We start from the raw sequence: 26,673 nt of genomic DNA on the forward strand, positions 1-26,673 counted from the left end.
TCCATATTTTTACCGCTGGGTAACCAGACAGCACCGCACGCTGCCCGGTTACGCGGGAGCACTTATTGCCACCTCAGTGGGTGGCAGAACGTGCTCCCTACTGAAATGGCCATACAGCAAGTGTGAACTTACCGCATGGCCATTCCTTTTTTCAACCTATTTAGCCTCTGTGGTAAAAGGGGCCCTGGAGAATGACAAAAAACAAGTGCGGCTGCTAGCGCAGGGTCCCTTTTATCGCAGCTTGGTAAAACAGACCCTTAGTGCCTGAAGACCATTTTAGCACCACGGACAGGTCAATATTATAAATGGTTTATCTGCAAGGCTTGACACATATACAAGAAAAAACGGGACCCCAACATTTTCCAAACAACCCCAAAATAAATGTACTATTATTAAAAAATGATTACTATTCTTGACAAGTGTTACTGTGGGATGCTGTAAAAACTGGATGATCCCTGCTTTCAAAATAACATCATTCAGGAAGTGACCATTTAGATACTTGTTATCAAAATTGCACCTAGCAATGAAGATAAAGTTGCAATTAAACTTTTTGCGACAAAATAAGGCATAAGGAGAAAGCATTTGTAATGGAGTTTCCTAATAAAGGTTGGAGTCTTGGACTAATGTATTCTCAAAGGTCATACTAAGGGCTCCTTTTACAAAGTGGTACTACCGATTAGTGTGCATTGAATGCAAAGAAGCCCATAGGAATTGAATGATCTTCTTCACATTAAGCTCATGCTAATGGGTAGCGCTGCTTTGTAAAAGGAACCCTAATTGTTTAAGCAATTGCAAAGTATTTTGAAACTATGTAAGGGGTCCTGTTGTTCCCCAGACACTATGTAGTATCATAGCTCCAGTGTTAGCATACAATTTTCCCTCTGTCCTCTAAAAAGTAATGGTTTTAAAGACGAATGCATCCAACCAGAACTCAGGAATCATGATTCATGTCAGGCCCTGTGGCACTCAATTTCCTCCCACACCAAACAGCATCTTTATGTAAGCCCTCTCCCAAACTGTGGGGCTAATACAGAAAGCAACCACAGGCTGCAGCATGGAATTAAAAAAAAACAGCCTACATGCTTGTTATGAGCTGCACAATGCAGAAAGGGGTTCAGTACTCAGATTAACTCATGCGGAAGATAACAGAACACAGTGTATTAAAATATATGTTAAAACCACTATTAACAAATCCACAGCAATGTAGAGAAGCCTCAGACCTGTATACTGATGTCTACAGCAAGAGAAATCTACTGCCTGGTCTGAGGTAGGTAGAAGTGTTAGGGAGAGCTCCCCAAATAAAACCCCCAACCACAAATAGGTTTCTGCTTCAGCACCAATCCATGGTAGTCTAGTGGCCCCCTCCCTCCCCCTGTCCTAACAACAGTGCCCCTACATTTAAAAAAAATCCCTAGTTCTCTAGTGGCCTTTCTTTCCTCCAATCAACCCCCTAACATTAAATATCCCTGGAGTCTAGTTGCACCCTCCCCCAGGGGCCATCTTTCCCGCTAAGAGTGCGGGAAAGTCCCGCATTGGGGATAGCACTGGACAATTTTTAATGCAGCTTAGTAAAAGGGCCCCTAAGAACCAGGAGAGCTAGTGAGGATTGAGTGAGCAAGCAAGCAATGGGGGGGGGGGGGGGGGGGGGGGTTGTGATGGTGGGGAAAGTAAAAGATGAGTGCTCAGCAAAAGGAGGAGGCTAGAGAGAGCAGTGAGTGTAGAGACTGTTGGAAGATAGGCACTCATGTACTTGGGGAAATTAATCTTTCTCTTCTTGATTTTCTCTCAGTTTTTTTTTAAATTCTTGAGGTAAAATGCTACCATAACACTGAAAACAAAAGTCCCTAAGCATCTAAAATGACCAGAATGACAAACCTTTTATTACCTAATCAGATAATACAGTTCCTAAATTCTGACAAATGCCAGTTTCTTCTTCACCTCATCAAAATAGAATAGGGATGTGAATGTGAAATACATTTCTGCTTGTTCGCCTTTTCTCACCATTTTAGACAGTTTTTCAGTTTGTTTCACTCATTTATGTTTTTTGTTTTAGAATAATGTGTGCAATCTACTTTACATGGTAGAAATTTGATTTTGCATGAAGAGAATTTAAGGCATATCCCTATAGAAGAGAGATCAACATGATATCTAATCATACCACATCCTGCCCAACAGCATATCTGAACCAGATACAAATCCCTAATTAACTGATATGTGAACTCTTAAGATTGTTGAGAGGATGAGGATATTGCATCACTGAATTCATCTCCCCAAAATTGTTCTTTTGAACTGCATAAAAGAGGTACTAAACCAACAGAACATTCCATTGGGTGAGCTTCTCTATAAAGCAAATGCATTTAGAATGGACTAGATAGTTTCCAAGCCCACTGGGGATATGGTAAGTACTCAATGGCTTAAATTACTACAGGGAAAGATTTCAATTATTACAGAAATGCTTTAACTGTGATGGCAGTTAATTACATTACATTAAGCTTATATTCCGCAAACAACTTTTAAGTTCTATACAGAAAACAGAGTGGAAGGCCAGACAATCCTCAGCAATTTATACAATTAAAATACAATAAAAAATAATAATAAAATTACTTTAATAATGTCTTTAAAAATGTTTTTAGAGACTGTCTAAATAAAGAAAGACATTGTATTGATCTGATATTAAAAGGAAGAGAATTCTAGATCAGAGGTGCGTGGTATGAAAAAAAAATGAAGTTAAACTAGATTGTATCTGAATCCTCTAGGACTTGGAAAACATAGCAACATAGTACCCCGGAACTGAACACAATTGCATCAGGTCATACATATAGTAAGATGTTAAACCATAAAGAATTTAAAAAATTGTTACACAGATCTTAAATAAGAACATAAGAATAGCCCAGTATCCTGCTTCCAACAGTGGCCAATCCAGGTCACAAGCACCTGACAGAAACCCAATTAGTAGCTACATTCCATGCTACCAATCCCAGGGCAAGTAGTGGCTTCCCCCATGTCCATCTCAATAACAGACTATACACTCCAGGAACTTGCCCAAACCTTTTTTAAACCCAGATATGCTAACTGCCGTTAGGACATCCTCTGGCAACAACTTCCAGATCTTAACTATTCTTTGAGTAAAAAAATACTTCCTCCTATTTGTTTCAAAAATATTTCCATGCAATTTCATTGAGTTTTCCCCAATCTACATACTTTTTGAATAAGTGAAAAATCGATTCACCTCCACCCACTCCACACCACTCAGGATTTCGTCGACTTCAATCATATCTCCCCTCAGCTGTCTCCTTTCCAAGCTGAAGAGCCCTAACCTCTTTAACCTTTCTTCATACAGGATCAGTTCCATCCCTTTTATCATTTTGGTCACTCTTCTTTGAACCTTTTCTAATTCTGCTATATCTTTTTTGAGATATGGCAACCAGAATTGAACACAATACTCAAGGTGAGGTCGCACCATGGAGCAATATAGAGGCATTATAACATTTTTGGTCTTATTTTGCATCCTTCTAATAATTCCTAGCATCCTGTTTGCTTTTTTGGCTACCGCCGCACACTGGGGAAAAGATTTCAGCATATTGTCTACAACACCACCTAGGTCTTTTTCTTGAATGCTGACTCCTAAAGTGGCCCCTAGCATCAGATAGCTATGATACGGATTATTCTTCCCAATGTGCATCACTTTGCATTTGTCTACATTAAATTTCATCTGCCATTTGGATGCTCAGTCTTTGAGATTCCTAAGGTCTTCCTGCAATTTTTTACAATCCGCATGTGTTTTGTAAGCTTTGAATAGTTTTGTGTCATCTGCATATTTAATCATCTCACTCATCGTTCTGATTTCCAAATCATTTATAAATATATTGAATAGCAACGGTATCAGTACAGATCCCTGTGGCATTCCACTATTCACCCTCCTCCATTGAGAAAAATGGCCATTTCACACTACTCTCTGTTTTCTGTCAAATAACCAATTCTTAACCCACAGAAAGACATTGCCCCCTATCCCATGACTCCTTAATTTTCTCAGGAGTCTCTCATAAGGTACGTTGTCAAAAGTTTTCTGAAAATCTAAGTACACTACCCAGCTTATAATCGAAAGACAAAAACGCCTATATTGCGACCTAAATCGGGAGATAGGCGTTTATCTCCCAAAAACGAATAACGCGGTATAATCGAAAGCCGAACTTGGACGTTTTCAACTGCACTCCATCGCGAAAGCGTACAAAGTTGACGGGGGCGTGTCAAAGGCGTGGTGAAGGCGGAACTGGGGCGTGGTTATCGGCCGATCAGAGATGGGCGCCTTTCGCCAATAATGGGAAAAAATTATGCATTTTTAGCGAGAATTTAGGGCACTTTTCCTGGACCCTGTTTTTCCACGAATAAGGCCCCAAAAAGTGCCCTAAATGACCAGATAACCACTGGAGGGAATCGGGGATGACCTCCCCTGACTCCCCCAGTGGTCACAAACCCTCTCCCACCACAAAATATGCTGTTTCACAACTGTTTATTTTCACCCTCAAATGTCATACCCACCTCCCTGGCAGCAGTATGCAGGTCACTGGAGCAGTTATTAGGGGGTGCAGTGGACTTCAGGCAGGTGGACCCAGGCCCATCCCTCCCCTACCTGTTACAATTGTGCTGCTTAATGCTTATTAGTCGTCCAACCCCCCAAACCCAGTGTACCCACATGTAGGTGCCCCCCTTCACCCCTTAGGTCTATAGTAATGGTGTAGACTTGTGGGCAGTGGGTTTTGAGGGGAATTTGGGGGGCTCAACACACAAGGGAAGGGTGCTATGCACCTGGGAGCTCTTTTACCTTTTCTTTTGTTTTTGTAAAAGTGCCCCCTAGGGTGCCCGGTTGATGTCCTGGCATGTGAGGGGGGACAGTGCACTACGAATCCTGGCCCCTCCCACGAACAAATGCCTTGGATTTATTCGTTTTTGAGCTGGGCGCTTTCATTTTCCATTATTGCTGAAAAACAAAAACGCCCAGCTCACAAATAGTCGAATAAAACATGGACGTCTATTTTTTTTGAAAATACGGTTCGGTCCGCCCCTTCACGAATCCGTTCTCGGAGATAAACGCCCATGGAGATAGACGTTTTCGTTCAATTATGCCCCTCTACATCAACTGGCTCACCATTATCGACATGTTTATTCATGCCTTCAAAGAGATGAAACAAATTTATGAGGCAAGGCCTTCCTTTGCTGATTCCATGCTGACTCTGTCCTATTAAACTATGTTTGTCTACGTGTTTTGTAATTTTATTCTTTATAATATAGTTTCCACTATTTTGTCCTGCACTGAAGTAGGGTTTACTGGTCTGTAATTTCCTGGCTCACCCATGGAACCCTTTTTAAAAATCAGCGTTACATTGGCCACCCTCCAGTCTTCAAGTACTACAGACGATTTTAACAACATATTACAGATCACTAGCAGCAGATCATCAATTTCATGTTTGAGTTCTTTCAATACCCTGGGGTGTATACCATCCAGTCCAGGTGATTTATCACTCTTTAACTTGTCAATTTGACTCAGTACATCTTCCAAGTTCACCAAAATTTCTTTCAGTTCCTCAATATCATCATCTCTGAAAACCATTTCTGGTATAGGTAGATCTCATACATCTTCGTCTGTAAAGACCGAATCAAAGAATTCATTCAATCTCTCCGCCATGGCCTTGTCCTTCCTGAGTGCTCCTTTTGCTCTTTCCTGATCTAAGGATCTGACAGATTTCCTCACAGGCTTCCTGGTTCTGATGTACCTGAAAAAAGTATTACTATGAGCTTTTGTCTCTGCGGCAAGTTTTTCTTCATATTCTCCTTTTGCCTTGTTTATCAATGCTTTGCATCTGGCTTGACAGTGCTTATGTTGCTTCTTATTTTCTTCATTTAGATCCTTTTTCCATTTATTTGAGGGATGTTCTTTTGGCTTTAATAGCTTCTTTCACCTCACCTTTTAACCACACTGGCTGGTTTTTTTTTTTTCTCTTTTTCCCACCTTTGTTAATATATTGAATACATCTAGACTGGGCTTTCATGATGGTATTTTTAAACAATGTCCACACCTATTTTAAAATCCTAACCTTTACGGTCATCCTTTCAGCTTCTTTTTAACCATTTTCCTCATTTTGTCATAGTCGCCCTTTCGAAAATAAAATGCTGCTACAGTAGATTTCATTATTGACTTCACTCCATATATCAGCTCAAATTTGATCACTTTATGATCACTGTTTCCCAGTGGATCCAACACTGTTTCCTCTCTTACTATGTCCCGCATTAAACTTAGGATTAGATCCAAAATAGGTCCCCCTCTTGTTGGTTCCTGAACCAGTTGCTCCAAGAAGCAGTCATTTATTATATCTAGAAATTTTACCTCCCTAGTACTCCCAGTGCAATTCTATCATATTTACAAGCTGAAAAAATCAATGTGTTGTGATATTTTGTAGTTTGGATTTTCCATATATAACCCTTTTGACAGCCAATATAAATGATAGTACAGCAATCTAACAATGAGAAGAGTAAGCTTTGTACTACAAGTCAAAAAACTGAAATATCCCCAAAATTTCAAATTCATCTTAATTTCCTCCTAAGTACGAAGGATTGTTTTTTAGGAGTCAAAAAGCAGCGAGGCAGATGGTCCACCAAATCCAATATGGAAGATAAAACAACCAGGCAGACCTTGTGAAAAACATAGTTTTAAAAAATAGATTAAAAGCTCACAAAAATTTAACGTAAAATGGCTGACATGGCCATGTTTTACCAGTATAAAATGGCTGTGTCAGGGGCAATGGGTCACCAGCTGATATAAAATTCCAAAAATAGCCTGGCTGGTGTAACTATTAAAACATAGCGAGCTAGATTCTGGGATCAGTCTCTCATAAAAACGCTGTGATTATAGTGAAAGCCATACATATATACATACATACATTTAACTACTTTCTGCTGCATCTCTAAGAATAGCAATTGCATAAATTGTCCCTACTTCCTATTGATTTTACTGGCAATGACAAAAAAAATGTCCATTTTCTTATTGATTTTGTGGCCAGTGACACTAGGCTGACTGCTGGTTCAGACTCTTGGTATGTGGCACAATCTTTCTCCTAACTCACTTCTCGCACAGTACAAATGTAATTATGTCATCTCAGAGACAGCACTGGTATTAGCACTATTAAGTTCCTAATGATCTTATTATAGTCCTTCCATTTACACTACATTAGGATCCCACCTGTTTACACCACCTTAGAATCTATTATACGTCCATTTCATTAGATTTTCCTAGCTTCTAGTAATGAGAATTCCTTTCGCTTCTATTACATGAGGGTCCTTTTTGATTCCATTAATGTTCTCTCTTGCATTAGGATTATTACCGTGTACATTACACAAAGTACACAGTCCATATACTTTTGAAAGTCTACATGTCCCTTGTAAGATTATTTGTCCTTTATTCCTAATGTCCATTGTATATAAATATTTGTCCTAAAACTACGTCCTCAGAAACCTTTGCCATAAGAATGTAGAGTATGAATCAGAGTAGTAACAAATCATAGGGTTAATTATTTTTAAACTATAATCATAGATAGTGATGACATATTGTTAATTACCTAGGCCAATACAACCTCCACATTGATTTTATTAGCCTAGAGAATTTTTTTGTCACATTACAAAAACTCAGAGCTAGCATTCAAGGAATGGTTATAGGGTAGTTTCATGTCTATGACTATCTGGGGCCCTAAAATAGTTCTATGAATTGTTCCAAGATGTAAATAATTATTGTCAGCATTTTCATTCTCATCAAATTCTTATCTGTGTATCTCAAAAGTGCTCTGGATGATCCTGCAAAAGAGCAGCAAGAAAAGCACCAAATGGGGAAGCTAGAGAGAGAACAAAAATAAAAAGTATGGTATTCCAACGATTACAAGGGAAACCTACTACTCTATGCCATTCAAGAGTTTTACTTACCCACAGAACATAAAAATGGTGTTTGATGAGACATCATCTGGCAGAGGAAGTGTCTGCTGAAGACACAGCTGTTCGCAGCCCCCATTAAATCCATCAGAACAGTCAATGCCTTTGGAATAGTCATAGCAACCCGTGCCATCTTTCATGGGCCTCAATCCTTCCGGGCACTGCAGCAACAAGAATAAAAACCCAACAAATTGTGTTTATAAGCTTCACTGTATGACAGAGTTTGTCGCCCACTGAAACTCCAAAGTTGTCAGTCTATATAATCCAAGCATACAAAAAGAGAAGTCCAAATCTCCCGTGAAGACAAAACGAAACACAAAAAAAAGGCGGAAGACAACCCAAAACAGACCAAAAACAAGGGAGTTAGAGCGCCAGAAAAGTTTAATAGGACCCTACCAAAAACAAGGGAGTTAGAGCGCCAGAAAAGTTTAATAGGGTCCTATTAAACTTTTCTGGCGCTCTAACTCCCTTGTTTTTGGTCTGTTTTGGGTTGTCTTCCGCCTTTTTTTTGTGTTTCAGTCTATATAATCCACCATATTTTCCAAGAATTAACACCTTAAAAGATGGCACTGTCTGTCACCAAGCGTTTTGAATAGCAAGTCAGTCCTCAAAGTGTCATACAAGCGCCATCTTTTTCCCACTTCAAATTTATTTTTAATTTCACTGAATCAGATGTCTCTTGTAAGATTATTTGTCCTCTGTTCCTAATTACCATTGTATATAAATATTTGCCGTAAAACTACGTCCCCAGAAACCTTTGCCTTAAGAATGTAGACCATGAATCAGAAAAGTAACAAATCATAGGGTTAATCATTTTTAAACTATAATCATAGATAGTGACTTCTCTCCATATATCAGCTCGAATTTGGTAAAACTAAATTATTCAATTATCCAGCTAGGGCAGTCAGTATTTTTTTTGTTTGTTTTTTAAGCCGGCTGCCGTAGCTGAATTAAATCCAGCTATCAAAGGTATGCTGAAAAATGGCTTGCGGTAGTTTAGGTGCAGGTTTTGGGCGCGTGCTGATCCATTTTTAGCGTGCCTGTAAAAAAGGCCTTTTTTATTTTTGGCAAAAATGGACGTGTGGCAAAATCAAAATTGCCGTGCATCCATTTTGGGTCTGAGACCTTACCGTCAGCCATAGACCTAGCAGTAAAGAATCAGGGTGGTAATGACCTACGTGTGTCAATTGCCACTTGGTGCGTATCCATTACATGCGCCCAAAAATAAAAAAATATTTTTCAGAAGCGCATATTGGACGCGCGCCAAAAATGAAATTACTGCAAACGCCAGGTGGTAGTCGGGCAGTAACTCCATTTTGGTGCATGCTGGGTGCGCGTAGAATTCATTCATCTCCTGCTTTTCCATCAAGACAAGTTACAAAAAAACATGCAATTTACAGCAGTAAAATAGTTCAAGGAGAAATTAGCTGCCAATTTTCTTTAGTAGTACCAGAGGACTCCCGAACTTGTGGGTTTGTGTCCATGTGCCAGCAGGTGGAGATAGAGTCCAGTGGCGTACCAAGGGGGGGGCGGTGGGGGCGGTCCGCCCCGGGTGCACGCCGCTGGGGGGTGCCGCGGCGCGCGCCTGTCGGCTGCGAGTTGGAATCGCTACGCTAAATTCTCTCGTTCGCTGCAGCTCCCTCCCTCTGCCCCGGAACAGGTTACTTCCTGTTCCGGGGCAGAGGGAGGGAGCTGCAGCGAACGAGAGAATTTAGCGTAGCGATTCCAACTCGCAGCCGACAGGCACGTGCCACGGCACCCCCCCCTAGCGGCGTGCACCCGGGGGGGGGCGCATCGGCGATCCGCCCCAGGTGTCGTCGAGACTAGGAACGCCACTGAGATAGACAGTACAGAATTGTAATGAACCTTAATAGAACCCTGTGCAGTTCAGACAGTTCAGCATTATAACACAGTGGAAAACAGTTGCTGAATTAATGTGAAAACATTTGCTCAACATAAGAACAGAAAGTTAACAAATATAAAAACTCTGCTTTAATGATACGGAGAAACAAATGAGGGTGGGTAGCTGGACTCGCCTGTTGCAGCTAAAGGAAAGAAAAATAGCAGGTAAGATTAATTTTGCCTTCTTTATCATGAGCACCAGAAGAAACTAGATTTTGTGGGATGTAAAAAAGCAGTCCTCAAGATGGAAGGGAATCGGCCAGCCCTGTTCTGTGAACTGAAGCTGCAAAGGCAACTCCCACCCTAGCTGCCACATCCAAGCGATAGTGCTTCACAAAAGCATTGCACTCTGCTCAAAAAAGCAGCCATCCCTCTAATGGAGTGCACTGTCATGGTTATATATATATATATATATATATATATATATATATATATATATATATATATATATATATATTCTACCTCACCTTTCTCAGTTTTACAAAAGACAATCTATCCAACCTACAGTAACGCATGAGAGGTCTTTTGACATCTAGCAGGTGCATGGAGGAAAGTGATGATGTTATCTGTGTCCACTCTTGGAAGAAGACAGTGAAATGCTTGCAAAGAGTGGACCTGGACTCTATCATTAACTAGCTCTAGATTCAATGTTTGAATGAGATCCCTGGGAGCCTGATCTATCATCAGGACAAAAGAAGATTGCCTTGTTGGAAAAGAAAGCCACTGGGCATAATTAGAATGCCTGGGCCTATAGGACCTGATATTCAGACCTTGGGAGTTAGCCAGTCTGACTCCTGTGGTCAGGGATGAGCCCTAATATTCAATGCCGGGCTATTTCCGGTGATCACCATTGAATATCCGGTTTATTTTTGGCCAGTTTCAACTTAACCGATCAAGCCAATATTCAATGGTGGCCAGTTAAGTTGAAATTGACCAAAGAAATGCCTGCTATTTTGGTGGGACTTGTAGTCTTACTTTTCTTAAGGAATGCAATGAGGAAATCAGAACTACAGGTCCCTGCATGCAATGGGGTAAACCCATCATGCAAGACTCAACAGTACTTAACCTGTCCAGGAGCTGTTAGGTTCTGTTCAAGTCCTCTCTCCTCTGCATATTCTTACCTGCAGGAAATGTCAGCATGGCCCCATTCAGAGGACCATAGACCCAACACAGGAGGACTCAATATGGAGCCATTGCATATAGCTGCCTGGAATGAGAGAGACTCAAATTTTTCTATCATGGAGATCCAAGAATGCTTCACTTCCCTCTAATTATGGTTTTACAAAATGACAATTCCCCTAGGTGACCAAACATCTTAGGTCAATCTACCAAATAAGGGAATTTTTTTTACCAATATTGTTTTTTTTTACCAATTTTGTTGCTAATTAAATATTTCCCTTATATGGCAGATTGACTCCATCTGGTGTATCCCAAAATGCACCATGCAGGGCTGGGCACCACCATTTTGAAGATGGCACCGGAAGAAGGAGCAACAGGACATCAAGTGTCATTTAAGGTATGGGCCTGAGGGAGCCTGAGCAAGGAATGGGTACCCACAAGACACCAGGGCTTTTTTTTTGTCAAGTCAGGGGAGGTGTGCCTCTAGACACCAGAAATGTTTTTTTCGGGTTGGGATGGTGAAGCGGTTATGTTGAGAGGGGGGAGGGTGTCGCTAAATAAAAGGAAATTTTTTTTGTTAAAGTCAAGGTTGGGTTGGTTCAAAAGGGATGGAGGGTGCCAGTGAAGCCTTTTAATAGCTTTCCTGTGAATGCCTGAGTAATCATTGCACAGGCACAGACAGGAACGCTATTAAAGGAAGAAGGTCAGATTGGGCTATGCAGCTCTGGACCTAGTGAAAAGTTTCTGATGGTAACCGCAAGTAAAATTCTCCTTCTTTTCAGTGCATTGAAATGGAATGTGTGAAGGTCTCATTAGCACCCATTTCAATGCACTGTGTAGCTGTGTCTTCTGAGCAAGTTAATACCTGAGCTCAACTCCTCTTTGCATTCCTTGATCCAGTAATTGCGGCAGTAACCATGTGGTTAGGCTCAAGGTAGCTTTCTGCATTGGCTCCTCAGTAGAGTACTGAACCTGTGCAGACTCTCTCATACCTGAGGACAGAAAGATAAAGGATCTAACATGCTTAACTTTTGTTTTAAAAACGAAGTGGAAATAAAAAGGCTGAATACATAATATTGTCAGGTCTTATTCCATGTTCACTGCACAGGCCACAGCTCAGTATGGAGAACCGCTCTAGCTTCAGAGCTACCAAGTTACATGCGTTTTCAGCCCCTAACTTCAGCTCACACGCCAAAGCATCATCATCTCATGCATTGAGAGGAGGGGACTTTGGCGTGTCATTGGGCAGCAGCGATTCCCCAATCACTGCTTCCCAAGCAAGCTCCGTGGTTTAATATGGTGACAGCAAACTCACAGTGCGAGACTACTGTGAGAGTTTGCAGCTGTCATCTTTAACTTCAAAGCCAGCACAGGCAGCAGCAACTGGGGATCACTGCTGCCCAAGAGTACCCTAGACCACCAGGACATCGTGATGGGGGAGGGCAAGGAGTGAGATGTCGGTGCTGCATCGGGGGAGGGGGACAAGAAATAAGAGGTTACTGCTGTATCAGGGGAATGGGAGGGCAAGGAATGAGAGGTCTGTGCTGCAGAGGGAGGGGCAAGGAGTGAGAGGTTGGTGCTGCACCGGAGGGGAGGTGGGGGCAAGGACTGAGAGGTCAGTGCTGTATCAAGGGGGAAGAAGGGGCAAGGAGTAAGAGGTCGGTGCTGCATCCAGAGCAGGGGCAAGGAGTAAGAGGTTGGCACATGGGGGTGGGGAGAATAGGGACAAAGAGAGGGGAGATTCTCATCATGGCAGGAAGATAGGGATGATGCTGGGTCAGATAGATAGGGATACAGAAAGAAGATGGATGGTGGACACGGAGAGAAAAAAAATTACCAAATGGACAAGGAGACTCTGGCAAGACAATTAAAAGAAGAAAGTAGAAACCAGAGATTAGGACCAACACAATAAGAAAAATGAAGTGACCAGACAGCAAAGGTAGAAAAAATAATTGTATTTTCCATTTATTGATTGGAAAATGTCAGTTTTTGGAATGTGCATTTGCTAGGTCTAGTTTTAGATATGGTTGGGGATCATAAGAAAAATCTTACTCATTTGGCCTTCAATCTCCAGCATTGTGGTGGTACATCTCCAGCACTGGGATGAGTCACCATTGGCATCTCTGCAGCTTTGCTTTTGACTGGACGCTAAATCTCTTCAAATTGTACATGTCCGCCTGGCTCCAGTTTGTCTGAATTAAAAGAAACCAGTGGGGACAGGGGGAAGAATGCAGACTCCTTGAGTTATCCCTCTCTGCTGCATCCAGAAATGCAGCCTGAAAATGATCTCTGGTGCCTGAGCTGAGCAGACTGGTGCTTTGGCCAAGTCATCCTAAAATCTACTCTGCTGCCGGCACAAACACTTGACCCTTGACACCAGTTGTCTCAGGATTATCCAAAAAATAGGAAAACTTCTCCCCTTGTGGTGTGGGTGTAAATTAATTAATTCATTCATTCATTCATTCATTCATTTAACTATTTATATAACACTTAGACCTGTTTCCACTAACTGGAACAAATAATGCAGAATTTGAAGCTCTTCTAATATTTTGAGATGAAGAAGCAACTTCCCATCCAATTAATTAAACCCCTTCCAGGGGGATGGAAGAAAACAGTGGTGAACAAGGGATGGGAAGTGGGGGAGGGAGAAGAATTCTGACTTCTCTGACTATCATCCCTGTTCCAGATCCAATTTAATTGCTTTGTGCTTAAAAGCTCAAGTGAGATACCCCTCTGCTCAACTGACACCTAGTATTCCAAGTGGGTTAGGAACTGCAATGTCCAATCATCCCTATCCACTAAAGACAGAGAAATACTTGGAGCACAGAGAAATTCTTCCCACCAGGGTGAATGCCCCAACTCTCCTTTCAATCATTGCTCTTCTGTAAGCAAGTTTTATCTTTAGTATAGAAAGTAGATGAAAAAATAGAGAGCCTTGGGGGAGGGAAGAAGGTTCCCAAAGGAACAATTATACTGCAATATCAGCAGCCCTTCTCCACAGATATTTACCGTTACTACCCCTAACCTCTGATAAACTAGTCACCAACCAGTTTACAAGTTAAAAGTAAAGTCCAAATCACGAGCTGCACAGTGATTATATACCACTTGCTAGAGATAGACGAATATGGAATTGTTTGAGCTGCACAGGGTTCGTTTAAGGCACATCACAATTCTGTACTCCCTATCTCCACCTGCTGGTAGATAGACACAAACCAACAAGTTCTGGGCAAGTCTGGTGCACATAACATGGAATGGAGTGCAGCCCAAAATTCCTCCCCTAAAACCAACCCAATCATACCTGCATACCTAATCCCCCCCACCTGCCAACCCAATCCTCCATAAACAAATGACTTGGCCACAAACAAGTTCTGGCTATCAACCAAGCTAGTCAAATAGCCATAGCTCTAGAAATTAAATCAAAAGAGAACATAACCTGAAGAGGCACCTAGTGATCATACAAAATAGAGGCTAGTTCTTGCTCCAACCTATGATAAACATACCCCATAAAGCACTCTAAATGGTAAAGTTTGACTGTTAGTCTCTTGGAACTGTACTAGGTTCCTAGAAAGCCAAAGTGTCCTCAATCAGCCTCCAGGTCAGTGAATGAAAAATGCCATTTGAGCACTGGATCTTAAATCCCAGCTTTCTGGCTCAAAAATTTAATACCAGTAGCAAACAAGCCCCATTAATCACCAATACTTTCTTCCCCCCACACATCGGAATGAAAAGCTACATGAACTTTTCCTCTCAACAAAAAACTCTCAAAACAAAAAAGGTCAGCAAATTCAAAATGACTTGTGCTTGAACATGGTTACCAATTAAAAATGCATTATGGAGACACGAAGGATGAGAGAGGGAGAAGCCCACACAAGGCTCTGTGAAAGAAGTAGATAAATGTTCCCTGCCAAGCACAAGAAAATGTTATAAAACTACTGCACTTTGCACTCTGGAAAAAATTCAATTTCCTGTAAGTAAAAATCACAGGCATATTAATGATAGTTTAGCCAATCCTAGTTCTGCATGTTCCCAGACAGGATTTATTCCTCAGATGAAAGCTGCTGGGTATGAGAGATGTTTAGTCAGTCAATTTTCTCAGATAACAGCAAATTCTTTTCTGCATCCAGGCACTGATGCCTTGACATCCCTCTCTGTGTTCCTACCTATTATCAAAATGACCCTTGAAGACTAAATTGTGGGTCTCCCTTTATTTTCCACATCAATTATTTTTCTGGTTTAGAGTGTGAAAACAAACATGTTGAAAGAAAATAAAATCATATGTGTGAAACCTAAAGGCATATAGGGGGCTACATATGTCACTACCATGAAAGATGGAGACCCTCTATTTATATATTAGGCAAGAGACAGTGGGTGGATGGACAGCTTTTAAACTAGAAATGGGGGGAAGGCTGACAGTCACTCAAAAGCACATGGTTCGGGATAAGGTATCTTTCAAAGATATCACCAAAACAGGGAAGATAGGGTATCCTGATAGTGAGGTTGCAAAAAAGACTGTAGTAGATTTGCCTGCTTATAATCGAACGAGAAAAACGCCCAAGTTCCGACCTAAATCGGGAGATGGGCGTTTTTCTCACAAAAACAAATAAAGCGGTATAATCGAAAGCCGAACTTTGGACGCTTTCAACTGCACTCCGTCGCGGATGCGGACAAAGTTGACGGGGGCGTGTCGGAGGCGTGGTGAAGGCGGAACTGGGGCGTGGTTATCACCCGAACAGAGATGGGCGCCTTTCGCCGATAATGGATACGTTTGTAGCTAGAATTTAGGGCACTTTTCCTGGACCCTGTTTTTTCACGAATAAGGCCCCAAAAAGTGCCCTAAATGACCAGATGACCCCCCAGAGGGAGTCGGGGATGACCTCCCCTGACTCCCCCAGTGGTCACTAACCCCCTCCCACCACAAAAAAATGATGTTTCACAACTTTTTACTTTCACCCTCAAATGTCCTCCTCCCAAGCAGCAGTATGCAGGTCCCTGGAGCAGTTGTTAGGGGGTGCAGTGGACTTCAGGCAGGTGGACCCAGGCCCATCCCCCCCCACCTGTTACAATTGTGCTGCTTAATGCTTAGTCGTCCAACCCCCCCAAACTCACTGTACCCACATGTAGGTGCCCCCCTTCACCTCTTAGGGCTATAGTAATGGTGTAGACTTGTGGGCAGTAGGTTTTGAGGGGGATTTGGGGGGCTCAACACCCAAGGGAAGGGTGCTATGCACCTGGGAGCTCTTTTACCTTTTTTTTTGTTTTTGTAAAAGTGCCCCCTAGGGTGCCCGGTTGGTGTCCTGGCATGTGAGGGGGACCAGTGCACTATGAATCCTGGCCCCTCCCACGAACAAATGCCTTGGATTTATTCGTTTTTGAGCTGGGCGATTTCATTTTCCATTATCGCTGAAAAGCAAAAACGCCCAGCTCACACCTTGGCGAATAACACATGGGCGTCTATTTTTTTTGAAAATACGGTTCACTCCGCCCCTTCACGGACCCGTTCTCGGAGATAAACGCCCATGGAGATAGGCGTTTCTGGTCGATTATGCCCCTCTTGGTATCCTTAAATAAAAATAAAAATCAGATAAAAGACTGCAAATTAATACTGTCAAGTACTAAGCATGATGTAAATAGGAACAACCAACATAGTTTGAAATGTCTATATGCAAATGCCAGAAGCCTAAGAAATAAAATGGGAGAGTTAGAATATATTGCACTAAATGAAAAATTAGATATAATAGGCATCTCTGAGACCTGGTGGAAGGAGGATAACCAGTAGGACACTGTCATACCGGGGTACAAATTACATCGTAGTGATAGGGTGGATTGAATTGGTGGAGGGGTAGTATTGTATATTAAGGAGAGCCTTGAATCAAATAGATTGAAATTTCTGCAGGAAGCAAAACATTTCTTGGAATCACTGTGGATAGTGATAGGAGTGCATTACCGTCCGCCTGGCCAAGATGAACAGACGGATGCAGAAATGTTAAAAGAAATTAGGGACGCAAACAAACTGGGCAACACAATAATAATGGGTGATTTCAATTACCCTGATATTGACTAGGTAAATGTAACATTGGGGGCACGCTAGGGAGGTAAAATTCCTTGATGAAATCAAGGACAGCTTTATGGAGCAGCTGGTGCAGGAGCCGGCGAGAGAAGGGAAAATTCAAGACCTAGTCCTTAATGGAGCGCATGTTCTGGTGCGGGAGGTAATAGTGCTGGGGCCGTTTGATAATAGTGATCATAATGTGATCGGATTTGATATTAGCCTTGAAGTACATATACATAGGAAATCAAATATGTTAGCGTTTAACTTTCAAAAAGGAGACTATCCTGCTTATTTTCGAAGGAGAAGGCCGGCCATCTTCCGACACAAATCGGGAGATGGCCGGCTTTCTCCTAATGCCAGCCAAATTGGTATAATCGAAAGCCAATTTTGGCTGGCTTCAACTGCTTTCCATAGCAGGGCCGGCCAAAGTTCAAGGGGATGTGTCGGCAGTGTACTGAAGGCGGGGCGGGGGTGTGGTTAACAGGTGGCCAGCCTTGGTTTATAATGGAAAAAAGAAGGCCGGCCCTGACGAGCATTTGGACGACTTTACTTGGTCCCTTTTTGTTCACGACTAGGCCTCGAAAAGGTGCCCCAACTGACCAGATGACCACCGGAGGGAATCGGGGATCACCTTCCCTTACTCCCCCAGTGGTCACCAACCCCCTCCCACCCAAAAAAAAAATTAAATACATTTTTTTCTAGCCTCTATGCCAGCCTCAAATGTCATACCCAGCTCCATGACAGCAGTATGCAGGTCCCTGGAGCAGTTTTTAGTGGGTGCAGTGCACTTCAGGCAGTCGGACTCAGGCCCATACCCCCCTACTTGTTACACTAAATGGGAGCCCTCCAACACCCCCCCAAAACCCATTGTACCAACATGTAGGTGACCCCCTTCACCCCTAAGGGCAATGGTAGTGGTGTACACTTGTGGTGAGTGTGTTTTAGGGGTGGTGGGGGGCTCAGCACCCAAGTTAAGGGAGCTATGCACCTGGGATCATTTTGTGAAGTCCACTGCAGTGCCCGGTTGATGTCCTGGCATATGAGGGGGACCAGTGCACTACAAATGCTGGCTCTTCCCACGACCAAATGGCTTAGATTTGGCCAGATGGCTGCCATTAGTTTCCATTATCTGCGAAAACCAATGGCGGCCATCTCTAACGCTGGCGATCTCTAAGGGCAGCCCAAATGTTGAGATTTGGCCAGCGCCGACTGTATTATCGAAACAAAAGATGGCCGGCCATCTTGTTTCGATAATACAGTCGGGTACACCACTTAACGGGGGCATCATTGGAGATGACCGCCCTTATATTTGGCTGGCCCCGTTCAATTATGCCCCTCCACGATAAAATGAGAAGAACGGTGAAAAAAAAATTAGAGGAGCGGCTGCGAGGGTCAAAAATTTACATCAGGCGTGGATGCTGTTCAAAAACACCATCCTGGAAGCCCAGGCCAAATATATTCCATGTATTAAAAAAGGAGGATGGAAGCCAAACGACAGCCGGCATGGTTAAAAAGTGAGGTGAAGGAAGCTTTTAGAGCTAAAAGAAAATCCTTCAGAAAATGGAAGAAGCAACCGACTGAAAATAATATGGAACAGCATAAGGAATGTCAAGTCAAATGCAAAGTGCTGATACGGAAGGCTAAGAGGGACTTCGAAAAAAAGATTGCGATGGAGGCAAAAAACACATAGTAAAATTTTTTTTAGGTATATTAAAAGCAGGAAGCCGGCAAAAGAATCGGTTGGACCGCTAGATGACCGAGGAGTAAAAGGGATGATCAGGGAAGACAAAGCCGTAGCGGAGAGATTAAATGAATTCTTTGCTTCAGTCTTCACCAAGGAAGATTTGGGTGGCATACCGGTGCCAGAAATGGTATTCAAAGCTGACAGGTCAGAGAAACTTAATGAATTCTCTGTAAACCTGGAGGATGTAATGGGGCAGTTCTACAAACTGAAGAGTAGCAAATCTCCTGGACCAGATGGAATTCATCCCAGAGTACTGATAGAACTGAAAAATGAGGTTGCGGAGCTATTGTTAGTAATATGTAATTTATCCTTAAAATCGAGCGTGGTACCGGAAGATTGGAGGTTGGCCAATGTAACATCTATTTTTTTAAAAGGTTCCAGAGGCGATCCAAGAAATTTTAGACCGGTGAGTCTCGCGTCAGTGCCAGGCAAATGGTAGAGACTATTATTAAGTACAAAATTACAGAGCATATTCAAAAGCATAGATTAATGAGACAAAGTCAACATGGATTTAGTGAAGGGAAATCTTGCCTCACCAATCTACTACATTTCTTTGAAGGGGTGAACAAACATGTGGATAAAGGGAAGCCAGCTGATATTATGTATCTGGATTTTCAGAAGGCGTTTGTCAAAGTACTTCATGAAAGACTCCAGAGAAAATTGGAGAGTCATGGGATAGGAGGTAATGTTCTATTGTGGTTAAAAACTGGTTAAAAGATAGAAAACAGAGAGTAGGATTAAATGGTCAATATTCTCAATGGAGAAGGGTAGTTATTGGGGTTCCCCAGGGGCCTGTGCTAGGACCGCTGCTTTTTAACATATTTATAAATGGCCTAGAGATGGGAGTAACTAGTGAGGTAATTAAATTTCCTGATGACACAAAGTTATTCAAAGTTGTTAAATCGCGAGAGGATTGTGGAACATTACAGGAGGACCTTACGAAACTGGGAGACTGGGCGTCTAAATGGCAGATGACATTTAATGTGAGCAAGTGCAAAGTGATGCATATGGGAAAGAGGAACCCGAATTATAGCTACGTCATGCATGGTTCCACGTTAGGAGTCACAGACCAAGAGAGGGATCTAGGTGTCGTCATTGATGATATGTTGAAACCTTCTGCTCAGTGTGCTGCTGCGGCTAAGAAAGCAAATAGAATATTAGGTATTATTAGGAAATGAATGGAAAACAAAAATGAGGATGTTATAATGCCTTTGTATCGCTCCATGGTGCGACTGCACCTCGAATATTGTGTTCAATTCTGGTTGCCGCATCTCAAAAAAGATATAGTGGAATTAGAAAAGGTGCAGAGAAGGGCGACAAAAATGATAAAGGGGATGGAACAACTATGAGGAAAGGCTATAGTGGCTATGGCCCTTCAGCTTGGAGAAAAGGCGACTGAGGGGAGATATGATAGAGGTCTATAAAATAATGAGTGGAGTTGAACGGGTAGATGTGAAGCGTCTTTTTACACTTTCCAAAAATACTAGGACTAGGGGGCATGCGATGAGGATACAATGTAGTAAATATAAAACGAATCGGAGAAATTTTTCTTCACTCAACATGTAATTAAAAAACTCTGGAATTTGTTGCCAGAGAAGGTGGTAAAGGCGGTTAGCTTAGCGGAGTTTAAAAAAGGTTTGGATGGCTTAAAAGTACATAAGTACATAAGTAGTGCCATACTGGGAAAGACCAAAGGTCCATCTAGCCCAGCATCCTGTCACCGACAGTGGCCAATCCAGGTCAAGGGCACCTGGCACGCTCCCCAAACGTAAAAACATTCCAGACAAGTTATACCTAAAAATGCGGAATTTTTCCAAGTCCATTTAATAGCGGTCTATGGACTTGTCCTTTAGGAATCTATCTAACCCCTTTTTAAACTCCGTCAAGCTAACCGCCCGTACCACGTTCTCCGGCAACGAATTCCAGAGTCTAATTACACGTTGGGTGAAGAAAAATTTTCTCCGATTCGTTTTAAATTTACCACACTGTAGCTTCAACTCATGCCCTCTAGTCCTAGTATTTTTGGATAGCGTGAACAGTCGCTTCACATCCACCCGATCAATTCCACTCATTATTTTATACACTTCTATCATATCTCCCCTCAGCCGTCTCTTCTCCAAGCTGAAAAGCCCTAGCCTTCTCAGCCTCTCTTCATAGGAAAGTCGTCCCATCCCCACTATCATTTTCGTCGCCCTTCGCTGTACCTTTTCCAATTCTACTATATCTTTTTTGAGATACGGAGACCAGTACTGAACACAATACTCCAGGTGCGGTCGCACCATGGAGCGATACAATGGCATTATAACATCCGCACACCTGGACTCCATACCCTTCCTAATAACACCCAACATTCTATTCGCTTTCCTAGCCGCAGCAGCACACTGAGCAGAAGGTTTCAGCGTATCATCGACGACGACACCCAGATCCCTTTCTTGATCCGTAACTCCTAACGCGGAACCTTGCAAGACGTAGCTATAATTCGGGTTCCTCTTACCCACATGCATCACTTTGCACTTGTCAACATTGAACTTCATCTGCCACTTGCACGCCCATTCTCCCAGTCTCGCAAGGTCCTCCTGTAATCGTTCACATTCCTCCTGCGACTTGACGACCCTGAATAATTTTGTGTCATCGGCGAATTTAATTACCTCACTAGTTATTCCCATCTCTAGGTCATTTATAAATACATTAAAAAGCAACGGACCCAGCACAGACCCCTGCGGGACCCCACTAACTACCCTCCTCCACTGAGAATACTGGCCACGCAATCCTACTCTCTGCTTCCTATCTTTCAACCAGTTCTTAATCCATAATAATACCCTACCTCCGATTCCATGACTCTGCAATTTCTTCAGGAGTCTTTCGTGCGGCACTTTGTCAAACGCCTTCTGAAAATCCAGATATACAATATCAACCGGCTCCCCATTGTCCACATGTTTGCTTACCCCCTCAAAAAAATGCATTAGATTGGTGAGGCAAGACTTCCCTTCACTAAATCCGTGCTGACTTTGTCTCATCAGTCCATGTTTTTGTATATGCTCTGCAATTTTATTCTTAATAATAGCCTCCACCATCTTGCCCGGCACCGACGTCAGACTCACCGGTCTATAATTTCCCGGATCTCCTCTGGAACCCTTCTTAAAAATCGGAGTAACATTGGCTACCCTCCAGTCTTCCGGTACTACACTCGATTTTAGGGACAGATTGCATATTTCTAACAGTAGCTCCGCAAGTTCATTTTTTAGTTCTATTAATACTCTGGGATGAATACCATCAGGTCCCGGTGATTTACTACTCTTCAGCTTGCTGAACTGACCCATTACATCCTCCAAGGTTACAGAGAATTTGTTTAGTTTCTCCGACTCCCCCGCTTCAAATATTCTTTCCGGCACCGGTGTCCCCCCCAAATCCTCCTCGGTGAAGACCGAAGCAAAGAATTCATTTAATTTCTCCGCTACGGCTTTGTCCTCCTTGATCGCCCCTTTAACACCATTTTCGTCCAGCGGCCCAACCGACTCTTTGGCCGGTTTCCTGCTTTTAATGTATCTAAAAAATTTTTTACTATGTATTTTTGCTTCCAACGCTAATTTCTTCTCAAAGTCCTTTTTTGCCCTCCTTATCTCCGCTTTGCATTTGGCTTGGCATTCCTTATGATCTATCCTGTTACTTTCAGTTGGTTCTCTTCCTAAAGGAAAAGTCCATAGACCATTATTAAATAGACTTGGGGAAAATCCACTATTTCTGGGATAAGCAGTATAAAATGTTTTGTACTTTTTTCGTACCTGGGATACTGCCAGGTATTTGTGACCTGGAATGGCCACTGTTGGAAACAGGATGCTGGGCTTGATGGACCTTTGGTCTTTCCCAAGGTGGCAATACTTATGTACTTATGTAATGGTGCACCTCTGGAGCCTGAAATTCATGCTGTAGAAGTAGAATAAAGGCTGGAGACAGAGAAAATATTAATACTACAGAATACTAACGAGAGTAGCATGCTAGAAGGGGCTCCAAGAGTCCCTTAATTAATTTTATTAAAATAATGTCCAACCATATGGAGCGGATCCCATGAAAGCCCATTACGAAATTGGTTGGGAAAGGCCTTACAGATTAGCAACATCGCAGATCAGACACCCCATTTATCTGTTAAATACGGATAGTACAAAAAAAAAAGACTGCTGAAGGGTCAAAACTTGAATGCTAGAGGAATGGTTCTCAACCTACTCCCAGGACATACCTAGCCAGTCAGGTATTCAAGATAGTCACACGCACATATGCATAAAAAAAGATTGGTTTGAGAACACCTGTGCTAGAGTCTGAAGACCTCTACTTATGCCCTATGGGGGGTCACTTACTAAGCCATGGTAGAAATCAGCTGGCAGAAAACATCAAGATGCCCATTACATTCCTATGGTTGTCTTGGTGTTTACTAACAGCTGACTTCTACCACGAGCTAAAAACACTACAACGGCTTAGTAAAAGACCCCATATACAAGGAGTGTCCTACCTCGATTCTCGAGGGCCGCAACCCATTTGGGTTTCCAGGATTTCCCCAACGAATATGCATGAGATATTTCTGCATATTCTGCCTCCATTGTATGCACACAGATTTCATACATATTCATTGTTGAAATCCTGAAAACCCTACTGGATTCCGGACTTTGAGAGTTTGTTTGTAATCAAGGAAATGGTAAAAGGGAAGACACAGACAACAGAAATTTAAAAGGGTTGTAGAGCAAAACCACAGTTTATATTCCCTTCCTTCCCATCCACAAAAGGGATCTGTGTAAGAAGTTCATAGACTGGTGTCATGGAGGATGCAACTAGAGTTGCCATCTGGCTCCAGATTTTCACAACAGGCTGATCCAGTCCTGGTTTTACCCCAACTGTATGTACCTGATTTGTAATTTATTTTTTTCTTAGGGATTATTAATAGGGAAATCAGAACTATAATTGGGTAAAACTGGAACTAGATCAACATAGATATAAAATAAATATAGCCAATTTTAAACTCTACACATGACAACATTGAGAGTGTTTGATTTATTACCACCAGGCTTAGAGAGAGCCATTTTAGAATACAGTCATTACAATGGAATGCAAATAAGGGACACAATTACTAATTTGTAGAAAGGTTTTGGAGTAACCCCATGGTCACTGCCAAAATTACCGTACAGTCACTGCAAAACCTTTGCATTAACTTTTGGGGATTGTGATACCGTGAGCAAGGTGGACTCAGGACCCAGATAAAGTGACACCATGCAGCAGGATAGAGCGAGCAAAACTAACATTTATTAAAGGTGTTGGAAAAGGGGGTCCTATTGAGTTCACAGGGAAGGGAGAAATCCAATTTGTGTCATACCTCCTAGACTCTACGCTTACGGTGCTGGGTGTATTAATTGACAGTCACCTCACATTCGAGCCTCAGGTTTCCTCAGTAGTGAAAACATCCTTCAGGTCTCTTTGGAAACTGAAGAGAATCAGATCATATTTCTCACCAGACATCTTTAGACTGCTAGTTCAATCCTTGGTTTTAACTCAGTTCATTTACTGCAATTCCATCTATCCTGGATGTAAGGAAGGTGTCCTAAACAGGCTACAAATGGCCCAAAATACTGCAGCTAGGCTTGTCCTCAAGATGTCATGTTTTGAAAGAGCCACTCCATTATTATGCAAGCTGTACTGGTTGCCCATTAAAGCTAAGATTATTTTTAAATAATGTGTTTTTGTCTGTAAAATATTATATGGCATGGCACTGGATTATATGCTGCCCTTAATAATTATTCCTGCATCCTTTAGTTCTCTGCCCTGAATATCAGTTGTCTGCTCTAACCAGCAGGCAACACCTTCACATGTGACTATTTTGATAATATGGACATTCCTATGCTGCAACAAAGCTATCCATGCCCCTTGTTTTTACCCTGTTCATAGTTTTGGCATTTGAGTTTGTAAAATGGATGTTCAAGCTGGATGAAATGTCCTTGTCTCATGTATCTTAGAACAAGCATATCCTCTTCTAAAATACATGAGAAATGTCCATATACAATATATGGCTGTTATTCTGAGTTGGACATCCTTTCTAAAATCTGCCTTCAATGCCTAAATACATCAAAATTTTAAAAAGTAACAAAAACATCAGCTTCTTCATAAATTAAAGAATTATTTCCACCTCTAAATTTATTGGGGACCAAATATCTTAACAATACGGTGCTCAATTTCAAAACAGAAAACCATCTCAAAAGTGGTACAAAGCAACAGATGAACATTTTTCTTGCAAAAATGTCTAGGTTGCGATTTTTGAAACTCAGAATTGGGCCGTTTTACTCTGCAGTTCGTCTAAATCACAAGGGAGCATTTTGGAGGCATGTTTTGGGGAGGACTTGGGAAGGCTTAAAATCTGAATTTTTTTTCTGTTCCATTGTCACTGAAAAATGTCCAGATCCAAAAAGATGTGCATGTTTATCTAGACCTATTTCAGTCACAACTAAGTCACAAAAAGGTGCCCTAACTGAGGGATTAAGGCATGACTTCCCCAATTCTCCAGTGGTCATTGACCCCCTCCCACCCCCCCACCCCAAAGATGTGACAGTGATAGTAGATAGCGGCCTCTTTGATAGGTCCAGATATTATAGCCATTCCTAAGAAAGCAACAGGAAAGTGGATGGAGTAGCCTAGTGGTCAGTGCAGTGGACAGTAAATAATGAGACCCAGGTTCAATTCCTACTTTAAATCTTTAATTTCAGTACAAATATGTGAGCCCTCCTGGAACATAGTAATACCTCCCCTACCTAGATATATAAGTGACCTGCAAGTCTGAGGGCTATTGTAGTGGTGGACCTTTAGGTACAATAGGTTTTCTCTGTTCTGGGAGGGCTCACTATACAATATGAAGTGGTTTAGGTGGGATTTGTACCTGAGTCCCTTTATGTGAAGTCCACAGTGCCAACCACTAGGCTAACCCTCTGCACTGCTGGGATGTCTGTGTGGCCAGTTTACAATGAATGCTGCCAGACAGACATCCCTACGGCTAGTGTTTCTATTTTCCCATGAAATTAATTTTTTTATTGGTACTTTTGGCATAAAAAATGTCTACATTGGTGTTTTTTGAAAAGCTTTCAGCAAACATCTCAATTCAGACTTAGACATCATGTCATATCAAAAATGACCCTTCACATCTCCCATAAAGGCCAGCCAAATCACAGTAAAAAGATAGCAAGCCTAGGACAACCCTGTTGCATGGAGCGAATGATTCTTGCTAGATCTAATTTACTTAATCTTATAGCCAAACATTTAGAACACAGTGGAACTTATCCAAACCTTTTATAAACCCAGATATGCAAAACGCTGTTATCACATGCTCCAAAAATCTATCTTCTGGAAATCTTGGGCTCAGGCCCTCTATAACCCTGTAGCACCCCCTCAAATAGCTGGTTGGGATGCCGAAGCCTTACCAGCCAAAGAAATTAACTACCCAAACTGCTTCCCACCTCCTTGTGCTGCTTCTCTAATGCGTGCCTCCTGCCATCAACAATGGAACTTCTCATGCAAACTCAGTTCACACAAGAATTGGCACACCCAGCATCTATGTTACCCTATAAAAGAATGAGGCAACTTTTAAGGGTTCTTTTACTGAAGCATGGTAGTTTTGTATTTACCACATGGTAAATGCCCAAATTACTGTGTGGTAAGTACAAAGCCTGTATGCTAATTATTGGAGGCATTTCCAGAACATTCCCATAGAGTAACCACATAAATCAGGGGCGTGCAATGTTATAAGAACAGTCATACTGGGAAAGATCAATGGCCCATCTAGCCCACTATCCTGCTTCCAACAGTGGCCAATCCAGGATCACAAGCTCCTGGCAGAGATCCAAATTAGTTACTTTTG

General features: G+C 42.1%; 1 protein-coding gene across 1 annotated transcript in view; it reads right to left on the minus strand.

Moving 5' to 3' along the window:
* The window catches only part of ASTN2 (astrotactin 2), a 1,362,231-nt gene that overhangs the window by 715,229 nt on the left and 620,329 nt on the right, over window positions 1-26,673 (minus strand). The window contains exon 8 of the mRNA XM_030207206.1: window positions 7,969-8,135. Within this exon, the coding sequence (XP_030063066.1) occupies window positions 7,969-8,135 (167 nt within the window). The remainder of the gene's footprint in view (window positions 1-7,968; window positions 8,136-26,673) is intronic.

The sequence above is a fragment of the Microcaecilia unicolor genome, chromosome 6 (genome assembly GCF_901765095.1).
Source record: "Microcaecilia unicolor chromosome 6, aMicUni1.1, whole genome shotgun sequence".
NCBI classification, from domain to species: domain Eukaryota; kingdom Metazoa; phylum Chordata; class Amphibia; order Gymnophiona; family Siphonopidae; genus Microcaecilia; species Microcaecilia unicolor.